The 19922-nt window shown below is 33.6% G+C and overlaps 1 protein-coding gene across 3 annotated transcripts; it reads right to left on the bottom strand.

Moving 5' to 3' along the window:
- Positions 1–651: 651 nt before the first annotated feature.
- On the bottom strand, positions 652–19743 carry LOC147065879 (venom dipeptidyl peptidase 4-like). Of its 3 annotated transcripts, XM_085955624.1 has the most exons (14): positions 19659–19743; positions 17624–17777; positions 16306–16478; positions 13234–13286; positions 11660–11853; positions 9875–10047; positions 7162–7389; positions 5639–5871; positions 4885–5092; positions 3499–3730; positions 2717–2864; positions 2241–2401; positions 1767–1978; positions 652–1007 (listed from the first exon to the last, which is right to left on the bottom strand). In XM_085955624.1, the coding sequence occupies exons 2-14, from the start codon at positions 17775–17777 to the stop codon at positions 915–917; spliced, it is 2262 nt and encodes a 753-aa protein (XP_085811750.1). In that variant the 5' UTR covers positions 19659–19743; the 3' UTR covers positions 652–914. The 3 variants fall into 3 exon arrangements, with proteins under 3 accessions (XP_085811750.1, XP_085811751.1, XP_085811752.1); XM_085955625.1 differs by lacking the exon at positions 16306–16478; XM_085955626.1 differs by lacking the exons at positions 16306–16478; positions 17624–17777.
- Between the last annotated feature and the right edge of the window lie 179 nt (positions 19744–19922).

The following is a 19922-nucleotide window of genomic DNA, read 5'->3' as shown; positions in this document are numbered from 1 at the left end:
AATGTATTATTTTCTGGTTTAACTTTATTTGACTATAAAAATATAGATGGAAGATAATTATAGTTGCACTATTTTTCTCCAAGGATGATATTTTTAGTATAACGCGCTCCTTGTTATGGATTGTTGTATCTAGTTTAGAAATAAATTGGCACTTTCGTTGATCAGACGATACATATATCTTTTGGTAACTACGCAATTTATATTAATACACATCGGATTATACATACTGTTTTATTTGATGGACAATTTTAATCTTAAATTCCACAAGATTCCTCTCACGTGCGATCCAAGATAACCTACAAATTTATTCTAACGCGTCTAATAATAATATAAAAATCTTGCAGCATGATAAAAATAAAACTGAAGTAGACGAAGTCGCCACCAGCCTTATTTAGCTTAATCTGTAATAGCACTCAAATTTCGCATAGGGCACGTTTCTTTATACGACGCTGGATAGTGGATACTAAAATACGGCGTGTTGGCGAGACCAAATGAATTACCTTACTGAGGTAGGCAGTCTACAGTCTGTCATGTTTTCGATGTATTCTATTTTTTTAATGCAAAGTTTAAAGAAGTTTTTGAAAAATTTAAAGTTAAAGTATTCAAAATGCCTTTGTTCACGCCACTGCAATTAGTATAATAAAACAGGCATAAGATAGAAGACATAATCCAAATAATATAAATAAAATTAAAAGAATACATAATTGTCTCTTGTTATATTAATCGTATCTTCACGTGTATGGAGTAGGTGCAATATATGGACGAAGTTAGAATAATCAACAACATGATTTATTGTTATTAAAATAAAGCTCATACTACATACTGTAGGTATAATGAATTCTGTGTGTAAAATAGAGAATAATATTAATAAATGTAGTTATTTATACGTATATAATATACACAATATTTATGTCTTAACTAGAAAAGCATCGAATCCAGAAGTCATCGAGAAAATGGTATACATGCGGCAGGGATCCCAGAAGACTGTGAGGTTCGTCAGGGTAAATCTATAAATGAAAAAAAAAATAAAAATAATTTAATATTTATCATAATCTCAGCATTATAGGTTATGAAACCTTGTTGGGTGGAACCACTAGATACAATATAGTAGACAATCTGGTTAAGCAAGCCACAATATGCCTCATTTTATTTTGAGTAGAGAGCCCACAGAAGGCGGCGCGACAAATCAACGGTGTGGAATTTGCTTGACTTGAGGGTGACCTACGCGACAGGGTCAAACTCACATGGGTGTTTTCAATGTGTGTTTGGATCCTGAGTATGGAACACGACAGGTGGAAAGGTTCTCAGAATTTTGGCCGGCAATAAAATGGGCCCTTTGCGGATTTTGCAATACTAATATAAAGTCTCTGACATTGTCTTTATTATTCGTATATTTTTATTTTCTTAAATAACTAGATGAATATTATCATCGTATTATCATTATAATTAGGTATCATTAGTTTATTTTTGTCGTACGAGAATTTTAGGTAAAATTTGAAATAAGGCGTGTCTGACGTGTCTATGGAATAATTAAATAATATGTAATAAAGTTTAAATTAAAAAATAAGTGTTCAAAAGTACAGTTTCTGAAGTAGGTACCTATTTAAAAAATAAGTTGTCATATTTGTTTAATGAAAATATTCTTGAAGCCGTAAAAGTTAAGGACGAAGTTATAGGTATATGCCTATATATATATATTGATGCATGACGTATATATTATCAGTGGTTAGATATTTATATTTTATTGCATCAGTCAAAAGATTTACCACTTGCTCGAAGTCAACGCCAGCTTTCTGCAGTGCGTGGAAGAATCGCAAAGTTTTCGCGAAATGCGCATTCTCATCCGCGGTTCCATGCAAGATGGCGAACTTTTTCCCGCGCAATTTTAGGGCGTGGTTTAGAAGATTTGCCTCTTCGTATCCTTTCAAATTGTCTTCTGGTGTTGGCATACTCATATATGCCTCTATGTGCATTGAAACTGAAAGATCATAATACATGTTATACGTGACTAAATAATAGTTTGTTGTCGGCCATTATATTCATTCTAGAATATTTCTTTCCGGATGATGAATTTGGAGTAGGTATGCAACTCCCTTCTGCTTGATGATGAAGTAAGAAGGTACCTTCCTACTGAATATATTTAATTTTTCTAAGTATTGAATATTCTGTTATTCGGGTGAGGCAATTTAAAAAATAATATTTGAGTGAAGATATAATATGATAATATAATGACGTCTTACTGAACTCTTGCAGATCAATCAAGGGTGAAATAGATACTCCGCATTTGTAAAAATTGTAATAATCTCTAACAAGTCCTTGTAGAACCGCGTAGCCTCCATAGCTCCAGCCCCATAAACCAACATTGTTTTTGTCAATCCATGGGTAATTATCTAATAAATACCTGCTCAAAAAAAAAAAGAAAATTATGAAACTTTTAATGTTATAAAATGTTTCTCAAACAAACAAACCAGCTCAATGCAATGACAACTCGCCAATGATGTGGGTACATATTTTAAATTAATTGACTCATAAAAAACATTTGTTCAAATCAATGAGTTTATAACAATATTGTATTCATTAGTACATTACGTAGCATATTATGTGGTTTTGTATATTATGGACAACTAACGCATATAGACAAAATCGACTAATTACAGTAGGGTTGAATTTGTATGTATTCTTAGAGAATATTCTATACATATTGCGGAAACTTTACCTTGTGCCATTGATGAAGTCATCTATTTCAACGGTTCCAAAATTACGATAAGGGCCGTAGTAGATTTTCGACCCCTTGAACTCCGAACCTCTCCCTTCAATTCTGGCGTAGATATAATTGCGCTTCGTTGACCAAAAAATCTCATAATCTGGAATTTTTTTAAAGCAGAATCGTAATCGATTAAACCTTTTCGACCAAACCGAGACTCTTGTGATGCCAAATATGTTGGGCAAACAGGACTGATCTTTTAACACTAGAATCAAAGAGCATTTAGCCTGTGCCAAAAATGGTAATGAAACTTATTCTTTTGGAAATCATTTATGTTTAAGTAATCATTCTTTTAATATAATTAATTTTTTTTAAATCCTACACTTGAATGAGAAACCTAAAAAAGTGGATAAACAGAAAATCCTAGAGATTAATAGGTATATATTTTTGCCTAATTCTAATTTGTTTAATGAACAATTGAATTTGGTGTCACCTCCATTATTGTATCATATAGAATGTTTGGGATTGTCTTATTGATTTAACATAACTTTATAGATTGTTCATTATTTATTGTTTTATTATATTTGTTATTTAATTTTGACTCATATTTTCGTTTGTCCATCAAGTGGTAATATTGTTTTATTTTATTGTAAATTTTATAAATGAGTTGTTATTCAAATTTTATTATGTAGTTAAAATATTGACTAGTCATAAATATTTGCTTGTTGTAATATTGAAATGAAATTTTTATATCAAAACGGTCATGTTGATGTTAATTAATTAAGAGAGCTTACTTAATTCTTGGCGTTCTGTGACAATAGCTTCAGATGCAGCATATATATGCACGACCATCGGATATGTGACGTTGGTATCTGCAGGATCGAATTGAGGAGGAAAGAATATCTTGAAGAATACGTCAGATCCTGGTAACGGAACTTGAAGATATTTTATTTGTGGAAGATGATACTCATCAATTGATTTTCGTTGTACTGCATTATCTTGCCAGAGTATCACGGGTTTTATGGTCTGTAAAATTGACTGCTGTTTGAAAATGTGAAATGATCGACAATTCACAAGCGACGCAAAAGTATGACCAAAAATGCACAATATCATATTGTATAGTGGTTATAAATCTCGACCTTTGTCTATAAAATTCAAACAAATTGGAGTTTCTTATCATTGCCTTTATTCTGAGATAAATATTCATTTGGATGTTTTTTTGAGTGCATTCATAGAGTTTTATTATAAGCCTTCAGAATTTTACTGCGTACCAACTACAATCAAACGCGTAAAAGGAATGTGATACAGAAATGACATCCTGCCTGTGTGCCAAACGGTTTATCGTGGAGCGATATTTTAAATGTATACAGTTCCATTAGATATTTTTTTTTGCGACTCAGCTATTCTTGCTAATATTATACTTAGTAGTTTTTAGTTATTATGTTTTATTCATCACACTTTTCAATATAGCGAAAAATGTCTTGAAATGCATTTTTTATATTTCAATGATTATTCTTAAATAGCTAGTGAATCTCAATTATTTTTATAGTGATGGAAACTAGCTAGAAGATGCGACAACGAAATAGGCGAAGGGCCGATCAGAGTGGGTTCATTTTCCGCGGCTGAGGCCCACGTCAAGGCGTACCATTACAGGAAAATTAAAACACAGGTTGATTATTAATTTATTAGAATAACATTAATTTAATTAGCCGAGCTTTATAAATGATAGTATATGGAGGTGCTTGACTATCACAGGTGAGTGTAAAATACTTATCGCCAGATGAAAATATTACTGCTAAGTTTTTGAATATCCCTGTTTCTGAGGGTCCGATATCCATGCTTCGTACGCATATTATGCTATTTACATAAAGTTCAAAAGCGGTCAAAAGCATTCCAGTCCAGCTTGCCGGGAGCAGATTTGATACATTATACTTCGGAGGTCTTATTACTATGTTATCGGCATAGCGCAGATCAATAAGGCACCTACTCTCCAATTATGAGGACCCCTTTGTCATTCTAGTCAAAACGCTTGAATAAGTCTTCAATGCTAAATAGTTTTGGTGAGATTGTATCGCTTTGCCGGATAGCTTTGTTGATTTTTATATCAATACGGTTTAGCACCCTCGCCATAAAATACCTTTCAATAGTAATAATTTATTAATTATAATTTATGTAAATACCTTAGCATTGTAAATGAAGGTATATGGAGGTGCTTGGCTATCACAGGTGAGTGAAAAATACTTGTCGCCAGGTGAAAATGTTACTGCCACATAATTACAGAGATCGCCGTACGGAGTTGTCATGTCGCAAGAAATACACTCGTCGCGGGACCCTGCGACGAACAAGTGCTTTTGCCAAGGCGCATCTTCTAATGTCCCCGTGTAGTATCTAAGCAATTATAATATAGTATACATCCCTCCACGAAACCTTGCAATTTGGAATAGGTTTTTTTGAATTATTTCATGAAATCAGCCAATCAGGCGCTTGGAATTTACTAATACGTTGATACGGAGTGCGTATACACACAAATCTTGTCACTGGTATAATTGCAAAGTTACGTGGAGGATACCCTAATAATATCATTATGTGTTTTATCATACGCCATAATACAATAGTATGAAATACCAGAATGATCATCAGTGATGAATGAGCGGTCAGGAAAGATGAGAGATCGTTTTTTTGGTGTTGGCGCAATTTTTTACAATTTGTATTTAAAATAAAATTTACTTAAGAATAATTTTTATGTTACCGTTATGAAAAAATGATACATTATAAAGCCACAAGTGAATTTTCCAGAAAGCTTAAAAATTGTTTGAGGTTAGATTCCAAATACCATAATTCTTTATTTTCGACCTGTGGACGGCAGTTATGCAAGTTGCGCTCATCTGTTGGTTAAATTATATTACATATTATTATTATTTATCAATAACCTACATTAGGTCAGTCTTATCATTCCATCCTTCAATGGCTATAACTGTTCTCAAACCAGACGTCATTACTTCAGGAGTTTTCTTTCCTCGAGTGTATTTTGCAAGATGGAGAAATTCTCCCTTGGACGTATCATTTTGAAGTATTGGAACGATACAAATGAAATTTTTGGGCTTGGTGCGAGAGAAAATGGGCGTATTGACATCTATCCAGCCGTGTCTTTCGTGTCGAAATACTTCCTGGAACATGATATTAATTTATTAAATGACATAGGTACTATTGTATCTGATAATCGATGTAAGGTCTTATCCAGGTGTATTTTAGAGACTACGAGGTCTGATGGATTGGTGACATATATAGAATCAGGAGGAAGGAAAAGCAACAACTGGACAAATGTAAAAATAAAAGATCCATCAGATCGTAATTTATGGGTGATGATAAATATCAAATTTTGTTTCATGTTTGTATCAAGCTTCACGAACTAATCATTCATATAAGTACATTTAAAACAGATCATTCATTCTCTTATCAACATCTTTGTGCGGGGGATGCTAAAATTCAATTTACAAGGGTTTTTTGCTATACATGCGCTCTAAATAACTAAATACACATATCGAATGAGTTGTTATATGAAAATTACAAGATAAAAAGAACTTTTTATATACAACGTTTTTAAATAATCTGTTGAACCATATAAACTTGACTTGACTAGCTTAAACGATCAAAAACAATTGTACTTGATAAAAATAATACTGCAATGTCACTTTAACATGTCATATTGATTTCCATAGGAACGCACGTATATACTGATAATTTAGTTGCTAGGAACCCAGACCCATTGGAACCAATAATGTTGTCGAAATATCTTTTCATACAAAACAGAATTAACTTAAAATGAATTCAATTCTACTTAAAGATCGCTAAAAGTATTAAAATGCATTGGCAACGTGTTCTGATATATTCTAAAAGTTTCAAATGTCTAGCTAGTCGGGAAGTTAGTTAATAATCGATTGCAAGATTTGTACCGGTCAAAGAACCACCGGACAAATAAGAATACGAGCTAAAAAAAAAACGTTGTAAAATACGTCAGAAGATTAAACTGGTAGTAACCATGGGTCATTAAATGAATTTATACGATTATGATTACACAATGTATCGATTACAGTACACATTATTATTATTCAAAATTGATGATTAAACCACCCGTCATCAGCGAAGATGTTAAAAAGATGATTTATTTAAATTTATAATGCAATGAAGGGTTGGTGCAGTAAACTACCGCTTTATCTTGGCCATATAGCCTGAGTAATTGCCTAAATATCCAAGGCTTTGACGATCGGATATGAATGAAATTTCAACTTTCAGGGAAGAAGAAGAAACATCCGAAACTGGTCTACGAACTTAAAGTATTGTCAGTTATAGTACTAAATCTAACTAATAATAAAATAATATGATTTTCATGCAGGTATCTACATAATTCTTCATAGGTACAAGCTAAAAATAATATTATTTCCAAAAACCTGTCTTACATTTTCACATTTGGCGGTGTTAACATCACAAATAACTAGTATGGATTTATTTTGCACCCTGTTCATCCAGGTGAGGGCTAACTCATGAGCGGAAGCCCAAGTGCCTGCTGCGAGAAGATGATCCTTCGAAGCTAATTCCACAGGCGGTTTCAACGTCACCCACTCGAGTTTGGATGCGTCGGCCAGATTTAAAAATTTGACAGATACGCTTGGCTGTAGTTTCCCTGGCTGAAAAAGTAATTTAATAGTCTTTATTAAGTTTATATAGGTTTACATAACAAATTTAAATCCCGAACTTTTTTTTTTGGTTCCTGAATCTGGAAAAAATAATTCATCTTCAGATTTTTTCCTACGTTTTGTCTATGTTTACATATTTACAATAATCACATTTTATTTAGTTACTGATTTTATTCACTTTTTAGCACTTTGACTTGACTTTGGGTAATCCTATGGAACAGGGCTCCTAGCATTTCGCACTTATCCCCTTCATCTGTGGGTACAGGTCTGTAGTGTAGATTTGAAAGAATTTACTGTGTGCGATTTTTGATTTGTTTATATTTTTAAATTAGCAAACATTATATTTAGTTTCACTGTAGGCCACGCGCAGATGACAGACACTACACACAGTGTGAGGTTCACTAGACCTCTCAACTCCCGTGCCTTCTATGTGGACTAGTGCGCCTGTGAAACCCGAATGTCCGCACACAGAATTCCCATGGCCAAACCGTTCCTAAAATGAATAGCTGGCCTTTGAGTTCCTATGACTTTGTATCAACGTCTAGCGGTTCATCGCACACGAGAACCGCATTTATTAGGCTTCGTATATTTACTGCTATCGCCTACTACGCCTACTTCAGCTTTAAGAGCACACGGGAACACGTGGTATCGCTACTTGACGGCATCTTCCACACAGTTGCTGGCAGGGTTGTCATCACCTGTGCGGCCGCCAACTCGCCATCACACCAGTTAATTTGTAACTGGCCACGGTGGGTTCGCTGGCAAGCTCTTTGAGCTTGGACTTGCAAGCCGTCCGACGTGTCCATGTGGAGGGGAAATACAGGATGCCAACCACATCCTCTGGGAATGGGAGTATGTGCTCCGAACGGGAGGAGATGCTCAGGTCGGTCCAATCAGCTGTTGAGCCCATCGGGTTTGGTCGGGTACTAAGGCGAATTGGGTTTGGGTTGAAATCCCGAAGTCCGGAATCCCGAAGGCCGAAATCCCGAATGCTGAAACCCGATTGGCCGAAATCCCGAAAGCCTAAATCCCGAAAGCCGAAATCCCGAACGATGAAATCCCGAATGGCTGAAATCCCGAATGGTCGAAATCCCGAAGGCTGAAATCCCGAAAAATAAAAATGATTCTTAAAATGATTCTGATAAAATTGAGTGTTAAGATTTTTTACAGAAGAGGCAAAAACCCATTTGTTCTACAAAAAATGGTTTTTCGGGATTCCGGCCATTCGGGATTTCGGCCATTCGAGATTTCAGCATTCGGGATTTCGGCATTCGGGATTTCGGCCTTCGGGATTTCGGCTTTCGGGATTGAGGCTTTCGGTATTTCGGCCATTCGGGATTTCAGAATTCGGGATTTCGGCCTTCGGGATTTCGTCCGGCACCCAGGCCAATTATATGGCATTTAAAAAATTGCGGCGTCTTACTATGGGCGTGAAGATCTCTTCACCTTCACATAAATTTTTGCTCTCCGTATGACTAGCTTCATTTTCTTTGTTTTATATACCTTAAATTCATTATCTTTTCGTAATTTCCATGTGCTTTTCTCTCCCTGGCACCTTGCATCAGAGTAAATTCTTTAAACTCAGTCAGAGGTCACTTTGAGCATAGCAACCTCAGTCTTGGGTATTATCTACCAGGGCATTCCCAGGCAAAATTGAAATAGCTGCTTCGCCACGCCGCTGTAGGATCCCGTGATATGCTCGATTAAGACCGTGTGGTGCGCGGCGGGTTTTGGTTTAGAGGGATTAACTCAATGTCAAATATTCGTTTTTCTCCACTGGATTTGCTTATAATTTAAATTAGCAAACATTGCATTTGGTTTCACTAAACTAGTTTCTGTTTTTTCTTAGTTAAACATTACATACACTGTTTTGTCTCACAATAAAATTTGATTATATTTTCCGCTTCATCTTTTATAACTCAAAAACTACTGGATTAATACAGATTATAGTGGGGGTTAACCCATTACGGGTGTATGTATATATGTGGGTTGTTTAAAATAAGTGTGTGGGTTTGTGATATAATTTGATGTGAAAAGATGATTGATATAATTATATAATAATTCACGTGTAGAAATTCATTTTATAATTAATTTAAGTGTGTTTCATGAATTACAAAATGGCTTTCTATCCAATATGGCGAAGAGTTGCATGTTACATGGTTACCATAAAAGTAGGTCGCGATCAGTGCTTCATAATAACTCAATAAATCAACTGGATTTATTTCAAAATCGCCAAAATACACTGAATACCACTAACCCTGGGGATGCGTGGAAACCACTTGAGGAACACTACTGTAGAAAATCACACTGGCCTTAACCTTAGCGACAGGTAGGGGGGCCCGCCATAGATTTTGTTCTGGGGGCCCGCTTCAGGATGTGGAGGCCATGAGCAAGATAGACATAACCGTTATGATTGTTTGTAACCTAGTAAAAATAAGTTTTAGCGAGGGGTTGTGAAATACTAATCTTTTTCTACCTCAGAGTATCTTATGTGACGTGTTGTGGGATATTGATCATTAATGTTATTAGGCTGACCATATGTGTAGAATGTTACATTGTCCAAATGGGAATCATTAAACGCCGCAATCGCAAGCCAATTCCCATTTTTAGATATCCATGTTACTGTTTGTTTGATTCTGTAAAATTTATCTGAAACATAAACAGTTATTTTAACACAACATTGACAGTAAGTTGGAAAAGACGTAGATTATTGTTGCTATCGTACTGATGTATTCCACGATACTATTTTATCAAATCCAATATTAAACATACATAATTTGAAAACATATCATGCATTGACTAGAAAAAATCTTTTTTAGAAAAAAATATGACACCCCACAGGACTTGAACCTGTAACCGCTCATTTCACACCAGTGTGCTTTACCAATTAGGTTACAGGTATCCTAATTATTTACGACGGTTTTTAACTAGTAGTTCTTATATAAAAGTGCTTATCGAATTGCGTTATAATGTTGGCTATAGGTTTCTGTATATTAAATTAAGGTATGTATCAATTAAATGCCTTAATTATCAACAGACGTCATGGATTACTCCAATTATTTGTTTTATATAACGTACTTGCACTCGTCTCTTGTCTTTCAAGAGACAATCGACAGGTTGGATCTCGCATTGGTTTGAAAATCAACGCGAACAAAACCAACGTTTTGTATAATAGCACCTGATTAGCGACGGGAAAAATATCGAGAGCATGGATAGCATTAAATACCGAAATGGCCGAAATCTATAATATAATTATATTCTCTAAAATATATAATATTTTTATTGCATTTTCTTTTATAAAAAGTAGTATTTTTGCTTTCGAGCTGTTAGTTGTTGAGATTTATTACTGTTTTTTTTTATTTTTCGGGATTTCGGCCTTCGGGATTCCGGCCATTCAGGATTTCGGCCATTCGGGATTTCAGCATTTGGGATTTCGGCATTCGGGATTTCGGCCTTCGGTATGTCGGCTTTCGGGATTTTGGCTTTCGGGATTTAGGCTTTCGGGATTTCGGCCATTCGGGATTTCAGCATTCGGGATTTCGGCCATCGGGATTCCTGCCTTCGGGATTTCGACCCAAACTCACTTTTGGGTACACAACGAGGGAGATGGTATTTTTCAGTGAGAGCTCGCTATCCGAATGGGAATATGTTGATGCTGGTTAGACTTGGAACGAAGCAAAAAGACTGGCGAGTGACAGGGATTCCTGGAGGCGCGGCGTGGTGTCCTTATACTCCAACTAAGGGGCGGATATGGCCGAAGAAGAAGAAGACTTAAACTTGCTTGCTTTTTTCAAAACGAGATTTTTTCTAGTGAGCGAGTGAGTGATGATTTGAAAATATGTATGTTTAATATTTAGAATGTGACATTCTAAATATTATTTATAATTAAATATAATTAGCATGTTATTTAAATGTGTTAAACACCCACGCGCGGCTTAAGCATCGCCCTATAGCGTCGTGGGTCCCAAGTTCAAATCCTGGGTCTGACAAGTACACGTCATATTATTGTTTTTCAATTTGTGTATGAGTCAGAGAATGCACCTACTAGGTCGAGCAAGTGGCTGACATCCATTTCTCGTAAAAACAAAAACTATTAATACAAACCTCCGCTCTGTGGAGGCCCATGTGATCCTATTAGGATCGGACATGGTAGAAGAAGAATTAAATATAATATTTTTTAATAATAAATAAATAGTTTTAATATATAAATAAATATTTTTTTTTAATAAATTAATATATATAATAATTATGACGTTCATACCCTTGTATGTGTAATCAGGCATTCCATTATAAATTAACCCAGGGACACCATCCGTTGTGAGAGCCAGAGGTTCAACGTTGCTCGTGACGTCTTCAATATAGTACACATTATTTTCGAAATTGTAAATTAATGAGTGGTTGCGAAGGAATTGGCATACACCTATACGTTGATTATCAGCCAATTGGGTCAGGATTCTAAAAAATAAAATAAAACAATAGCATTCAAGAAAACAGCGTACCAACTATAGACTATAGATACATCTAGACGCCACCCGTTGCATTGCTAAATGAAGCCGCGTGCCGTGCGTTTGGTTTGTGGGCGAGCGAACGTTCAACAAATGTTCGAGACCATAGACCATTTCGCTAGTGCTGGCCCAAAGTGCTCGCACTAGACGCTCAGAATTAAAATATAATTTTCTATTTTTTTTACGTTATATAGTATTTTCAAGCGGTGAAAATGCAACCATTAGGTAAAGATATCCATACTTTAGGTTATTTTAAAGAAACACTAGGTCACTGATATTAAACTATATAATAATATACAAATAAATAATCACGAACATGTATCAACTTACCTATGAAACGTAATACCATCTTCTTGCTTATCAGTACGGCTAGTGGCTACCATATTTTAATACAACACACAGAACCATCTTTTCTACTTAATTAACTAAAAATATTTACCACTGACTTTACACAAAAAATAGCAATTTTAACAACACGGTTATCGACGCTTAGTTATGCAATAAGCTAAGATTTGCCGGCTACATCGTAGCAAACCATCTCCCATATCTGTAAACCTTTTATCTTACTCTAGCGCGTGTCGCAGAGATTATAAGGGTACCGAATACTTTCTCACTCGCACTTATGCATCGTTTTTGTTCAGGCCTTGGTACCAACAATACTCCGCTTCTAGAGATTCCGCTTCTTCGATGTATTCCAGGTCGAAAAAATATAGGGCAGACGTAAGCAAAATTAAATACTCTTAGCAACGCAACCTTGCGGCTCAATAATATTATGGTACGACTAGTCCAGGATAGAGAGATGCACTGCAATTCGGTCGCCAAAGAAGATTAATTTTCCGGAAGTAAAAGCTCAGTGTATCACAATAAATTGCCTTAAAATTTATTTTATCGTTAACTTTCAGACGTTGTGTACTATGTTTTGTGAACTTTTTGAGTCAAATATTGGTAGCGACCACTATGAACAATTTTTCCTTTGTGTCAGCAGGTAGTGATGGACTATCGGACCTTCTAATTAATCAAATATTAAATAGACCAGCGACCGAAGACCTCGCATTATATATATATTTTTTCTGATTTCTTTCTTCCTATGGTGATGCGGATAAATTCACCATTTTCAACTATATAATATAAGTAAGTCATGTATAAATGGCTAGACAAAGATTTCAATTTTAATAAGAATGAATATAAGCCTACCCTATATAAATTGCATTAATGTAAAAAATATTAAATTTAAGTTTTCAATGTGTTTATGGCGTATTGATCGAAAGTTAAAGATTTCAAACTTATTACACACAACCCTTTTTAAAAATGAATTAAAAAATTATCTCACCCATTTTCTATATCATAAAATGCATGCCGCCATGAAAATTCTTTGAGGTGATTCTAAAAAAAATGTTTGAAAAATAATAATTATATAATTTACAAAAACACAAAACAACGAAATAATAACACAAACTATTTCTTTTATTCATCGAATAATTCACAAGATTTAAGATTGTACCATTCTAATTATTGAACATGCATACTTTTGAAAAACACTTCGAAAATATATTATTATAACTGTAGCTGCAGAAAAATAAGTGATCAAATATCTATTGTTTAAGATATCAAATTACTATGCAGTAATATATTCCCAGCGAATCCATTTCCAGTAAACAACTTAGCTAGACCAGCAAGTCGATTGGCGAAATTAGAGACGGTTTATTATTAAATAATATCACAGGACATTATACCATTACGGTGTATTAGCCGAATAATCATTTTTCATAGTATCATATTTTCTTACAACTGTAATAACAAATAATATTTCATTTCGCTACTCAATTTAAAATGCTGATTCTATAGTTAGTCTAATATGATTATGTACCAGAATTTTTTATGTTAATGTGTTACTTTTTATTGTATAAATAACAGATGTTACTCGAATCCAAGTACTTAGCTCGTAACTATCATGTATAATATACTATTGTACCGATACGCTGCTAATAAATCTCACCCTGCTACATCGTAGACTTTATTATCATCATCCTCAATCTACACATCGAACACCACACTAGTGACCCAACATAACCAATAGAAAAAATCTCTCACGGATTTCTCCAATATTTTATATTGTAACTTACTAGAACTTGCTCTATTTCCTTTATTCACTTTTTCTTACGTGGCTTATTTTTTCAAAAAGATTTTTTCTATTGGTTATAATACATTTTCTCAGAAGTGTTTTTCAAAATTATGTATGTTCTAAAATGTATTAATATAAAATTGGGAAAACAGTTATTTATGACTATTTATTTATTTATTTTATTAGTATGGTAAAGTAATCGATGAGAATATTTTTTTTATGTAAGTCGACATAAGCGCAATATTAATGTAATAACAAACGATTAAGATCTGAAAGTAGGTTAAATTAAGATTAAGGTACATTGGAGATGTAAAATAATGGCAACGCTCCTCGTAAATAATATGTCAATTTCAAAGAATTTCAAATCAAATTTCAAAGAGTATTTTACCAAGTTTTTATTAGCTTGTATTCTTGTTTGTCCAGTACAAGTTTTTTCTTGTATGTCCAAATCTTGCAATCGATTTTTAACTAACTTTCCGACAAGCTAGACATTTGAAACTTTTAGAATATACCAGAACACGATGACAAAGCATTCTTTTAATACTTTTAGCCATCTTTAAGCAGAATTGAATTCATTTTCAGTTAATTCTGTTTTGTATGGAAAGTTATTTCGGAATAAATCCGTAAAAAGTAAAACTCTTATTGGTTGCTAAGGGGGTCTTAGCAACTAAAATATTAATATATACGTGCTTAACTATGGAAATCAATATGAAATGTCAAAATGACATTTCAGTATTCTATATTTATTCAGTATTTCTATCAAGTACAAAAAAAGTATTTATTAATACATAGAATGGTCAAGTTTATATGATTCAACAGCATTAAAAACGTGGCATATAAAAAGTTCTTTTTATCTTGTAATTATTTTGTTAATGTAATCTTCTTAAGTGACAATATTTTATTACATTCTTGATGTAATATTGAAAAGTGATGGGTGTAAACACCTTTCACAGATGATTAAAAACAAACTTATTCAACAATTTTAATTAAGACAGGAGTATTTTTGACAATACCAACACTAACATGTCTTTTTCTGAAAACATAGACTGTATGTATAGTAGAGGTGAGTTGGAAATACTGTCACCAGTTTGTGTACTTAAGTTTCGGATGAAACTACCCATACTAAGTATTTGTGGCCCAATAAACTTGTTTCAAAAAACTTGAAACGTATTAGATGTTCGAATTCGAACGCATTCGATGATATCATCGCCGTGACTCGTCATTCCGTGATATTGGTTGACTTTCAACGCTATTGATATTAAATGCGCGCGAGCGAGATATCATGATACACGTACGTCTAGCCGTGATATTATACTCAACTGTCATTGTTCTCCCTTTCTCCTCTGTTGTAAAGTTGGTATAGTGAAGGACAAAAATGGTCATGATATTGAGTTTGCCTTAGTTTTAGTCTTAAGAGTTTTAGTTTCAATTGAGTATGAGACTTTATCGAGTCCCGGAGTTCGACGCATGGTATGAGATCTTGCCGTCCGCTAGCTAGTTCGTAGTCTTACTACGTATGAAATCATCACCTCGGACGTCGCGACTCGCGTATGTTTAGTAATACTACGGAATTAGTTTCAGTTGAGTATGACATTTACATCGAGTTGACGCCAGTCGCAAGTCCCGGAATAGCGGAGTTCCGATAACGCTAACTGACTACGCGTTTATCTGGTTTTGTCACGTGGAGTTTTTCGATTTTTTAGTGTTATAATTGGAACTTATAAACATAAACTGAATTCAAATTGTATGCGTGATTGTATAAATGGATAATAATTATATTATACTTAATAAACAATTTGTGTAAAAATGGCTACTAAAAGGTTAAGTTTCGTGTGGAATCGTTCCAAAGAAATAGTTACAAATTATGCCATCTGTAATATTTGTAAAATAAAAAATTCATACAAGTCAATGTCAAATTTGAAGAAACTTTTACAGCGCAAGCACCCAACTATTCATATTGAATTTGCCAGGCAAAATATAGCTCCACCTGTAAATGAAAATGCTTTACAGATAAATGAAACCAGTGCTTTTAATGCTTCAGTATTTTCTACTGAAACAGGAGTGACTAGTGCCATAGTTCCAGCTATACCTGTCTCGAAAATGGGACTTTTCAATAAGTGGATGTATTTTTAACGATTCTATTATAGCCGATATTTCAAATACTAGTAAGTATTTTGGAACAAGTTTCGACACTAAGTATTTTTTAATACTGGTAGTAAGTATACTTAGTCTTAAAAATCGACCAGTTTTCCCACCTCTAATGTATAGTGTATACCTTACCCTAATTCGGTCCGTGCGTACTAGTAAAAACTTTCGGTCAGGCGATATAGTAAGGTCATGCGAATTCAATTTCTTCACAACGTCTTCGTGAAGAAATAATGTAGACTCTTGATTCCTCAAATTATACATAAACACTCCTCCTTCATTGCTTTTGAAATATATAAATTCAGATCCTAAAATAAATATCATAACATGAAAACTTTCACTTCTTGGCTAATGTCAATTTGGTTAGTTTTGTAGATATACTAATATGAGTTCGTCAAACGACTCGAAAACGTATTCATTTGGATAAGTTTGCTTGAAAGCTTCATTACCAAAAATTTTAGTCTTTAATGACCAACAGTACTTTATTTTCCATTAATTATCATAGGTACATTTTTATTAAAAATGATAGAACATTTCATTTAAGTACTTACTAGCTTGTAAAGCAAAAAAAACTAACTACAAATTTATTACAGCTACAGCATATAAAAACAATTTAATGAAAGGGATGTGATTGTAAATTTTTACATAATAAATCAATATCCGGTACAATGTTTGAAATGCTAATTTTCAGGCTTTGCTCTAAAGTCTCAGTTGAAAGACACGACCTGTGTTTATTTTTTATTAACAGTAATGATGAAAATGCTGTTTCGTTTGTGATTTTATATGTTTTTCAGCTCCAGGGCCCCCTAGGGGCTGCGCCTCCAAGTTTCTTCAAGTTACTGGCCTAGAGGCTTGACTTCCTTGCAGGTTTTCCGATGCTTGTATATACAGGTTGTGATTGAAACCTGTGTTTTTTTTTATGATGCACTTTTCACAGTTATTTTGTCATTCTGCTGCAGGATAAATAAATTGAATGAATGAATTTTCATATTCTGGTTTCTTTCTGTTTATCGGAAATTAGACATTATTATAACTGAATGCATAGGTAGGGACCCACCTAAAATACAGTTGTAAATAATAATATGCAATTTTTCATAGATAAAAGCAGTTGAGAGTAGTATCCTGATCTGTTATAATAATATTACACTCCTTGTACTTCATCCTCGCAATTCAATAACTATATGACATGGAAAAGTGCATGTTAAGTATAATAAAAATACCACAAAAGAAACGAATAGAATATAAGAAGGCGCGCGAAGTGATAAAGGTTACTTAGCAGATAATTCCAATGGGCTAGATATGTCGCTCGACGAATAGACAACCAATGAACAAATGCTGTTATTCAGTGGTGCTCAAGGATGTGACAGGTTTGAAGCCTCCTGGCGAAAAAATTGAGTGTAACAGCAAAGCAGTCACATTAAACGTGATAGTAATATAAAAAAAAAACACCAACCTGATATCCATGTTCCATTGAAATATTTATTCGTGAATTTGTTAGTGGTATATAATTCTTTAAGTTGAAAATATTTTTTATTGTCCAATAATTTTAATGAAAAACCACAATTTATGATGGTTAATATGATCAAACAACTCAATAGACTCGACATCTGAAATAAATTTTAACAGTCAATGTTATTTAAAGCAAATAAACAAAATTGGCGTACTTAGGGGACACATTGAGTTTATTGAAATCTCTCCACCTAATTTTTTTTCCGTCCACATCAAATTTGGCTGGCACAGGACGTCTATTACGATTAAGTTAGTAATGTAATTTATTTACGTTAGTTGGTTACAAAGCAGATGGCCTCCTTTTGGTTTGAAGTTTAAGAATCGCGGTTAAAACGTGGTTATTAGTAACAATTTACTTGAATTATAGATAGACCGATAGCTCAGTGATAAGAGAAACATGTAGCGTGGCCTCTATCGAACTTTTTTCTAGAAAATTTTAATACTACATCTATTTCAGAGGTTTCAGAGGAAAAATTATGTTTTTTCTAGTAAACTTTAAAATTGATACTAAAGGAAAAACAAATTTTGGGATCGTTCTAAAGATGATTTCGTATACATGTCACTATATTATATTATATAATATAAATATCAGGATGATATGACAACGATTGAGTATTTTAGGGTATCATGCTAGGTGAGGAGTTTACATGTAAATTGTACGCAAAATATTTCACCGTGGCTCAGTTTGCCGTGAGCTTTCTTATCGGAAAGAGATGACTGTATACTATACGGTTTCCAATTTTATAAGATTCAATATGAACATTAATTCAATTTTTATAGCTGGTTTTGGTAAAATTCATGAATAAATCAAGAATGAAAACCTAACCTAACCTAATAATTAATCCATTATATCGGCTGTTTTCAAAATTTGTTTGCTGCTAAAGTTTGTTTGCTGTTAAAGTGTAAATCGACAAGAATCATGTTTTATTTAGACATGAAATTTATGTCTTAAATTTGTTTGCTGCTAAAATTTGTTTGCTGTTAAAGTGTAAATCGACAAGAATCATGTTTTATTTAGACATGAAATTTATGTCAGTACTATACGACCCAAAGAGGTTGGACGGTCATTCAATATGAATATTAATTCAATTTTCATAGCTGATTTTGGCAACATTTTTGAATTCAAGAATGATAACCTAACCTAATAAATAATCCAGTATACCTATCGGCTATTTTCAAAATTTGTTTGCTGGTGGCTTCCTGTAAAGTGTAAATCGACAAGAATCGTGTTTTATTTAGACATGAATTTTATGTCAGTACTATATGATCCAAAGAGGTTGGGCGGTCTTTAATATATGGCCATATATTTCCGATACAACAATTCACGGTGAAGTGTGATACGGCGAACTGTATACGTACAAGTTTCCGGACAAGAGGGAGGAATGGTAAATATGTGGCACGAAAAAGATTTTCGAGTGCAATAGTAAATAACAGAACGTCGTATGCGATATTATGAAAAATGAAAAATGTTTGGCACACGGGGAAATATCTCCGGACTTATTTTTGTATGGAATGCGATATTTTATGATTTGTATGAAGTATTATTAAGTCATTATTATGCAGATAACAATATTCCGTTATTATTGCTTATACTATGAAGACAAGAAACGTCAAATTTCTACAGCTCATGCAAGAATGTGTGGATTTTAAACATTATTTGATTATTCATTTATTTAAACACTTAATACTAATGTACTAATACCAAGTTTATATATAGAGAAAAGAGTGGGTAATATAATGTATTGAAATTTTAATAAAAAATAGTATATTTTATTGCGAACTTGTATCATTTTCTGGTTTAGCATTATTTGAGTATAACAATATAGATAGAAGATACATAATTGCACTGTTTTTCTCGGCGCTTCGTGTTATGGTATTGTATCCACTTTATAAATAAATTGACACTTTCGTTGATCAGACGATACATATATCTTTTGGTAACTACACAATTTATATAATACACTACAGAATATACTTACTGTTTAATGTGGACAATATGTACAATTTTAATCTTAAGATTAATCTCACGTGCGATCCACGATAACCTACAAAGCCAACGCGTCTAATAATAATACACAAATCGTGCAGCATGATAAAAATAAAACTGAAGTAGACGAAGTCGCCACCAGCTTAATTTAGCTTAGTCTGTAATAGTATTCATCGCTGTCATAAACTTGAGAAAAATTATTAAGTATGTTCTAGTATTTCAAACCAAATTAAACCAAACCAATCCGACTGGACGG

Source organism: Rhyacophila brunnea, unplaced genomic scaffold (assembly GCF_057557595.1).
Source record: "Rhyacophila brunnea isolate RB1 unplaced genomic scaffold, BYU_Rbru_1.0 scaffold_5, whole genome shotgun sequence".
In the NCBI taxonomy this organism is placed as follows: domain Eukaryota; kingdom Metazoa; phylum Arthropoda; class Insecta; order Trichoptera; family Rhyacophilidae; genus Rhyacophila; species Rhyacophila brunnea.
The sequence above is the reverse complement of the archived record's forward strand: the minus strand, read 5'-3'. Positions and strand labels throughout refer to the sequence as shown.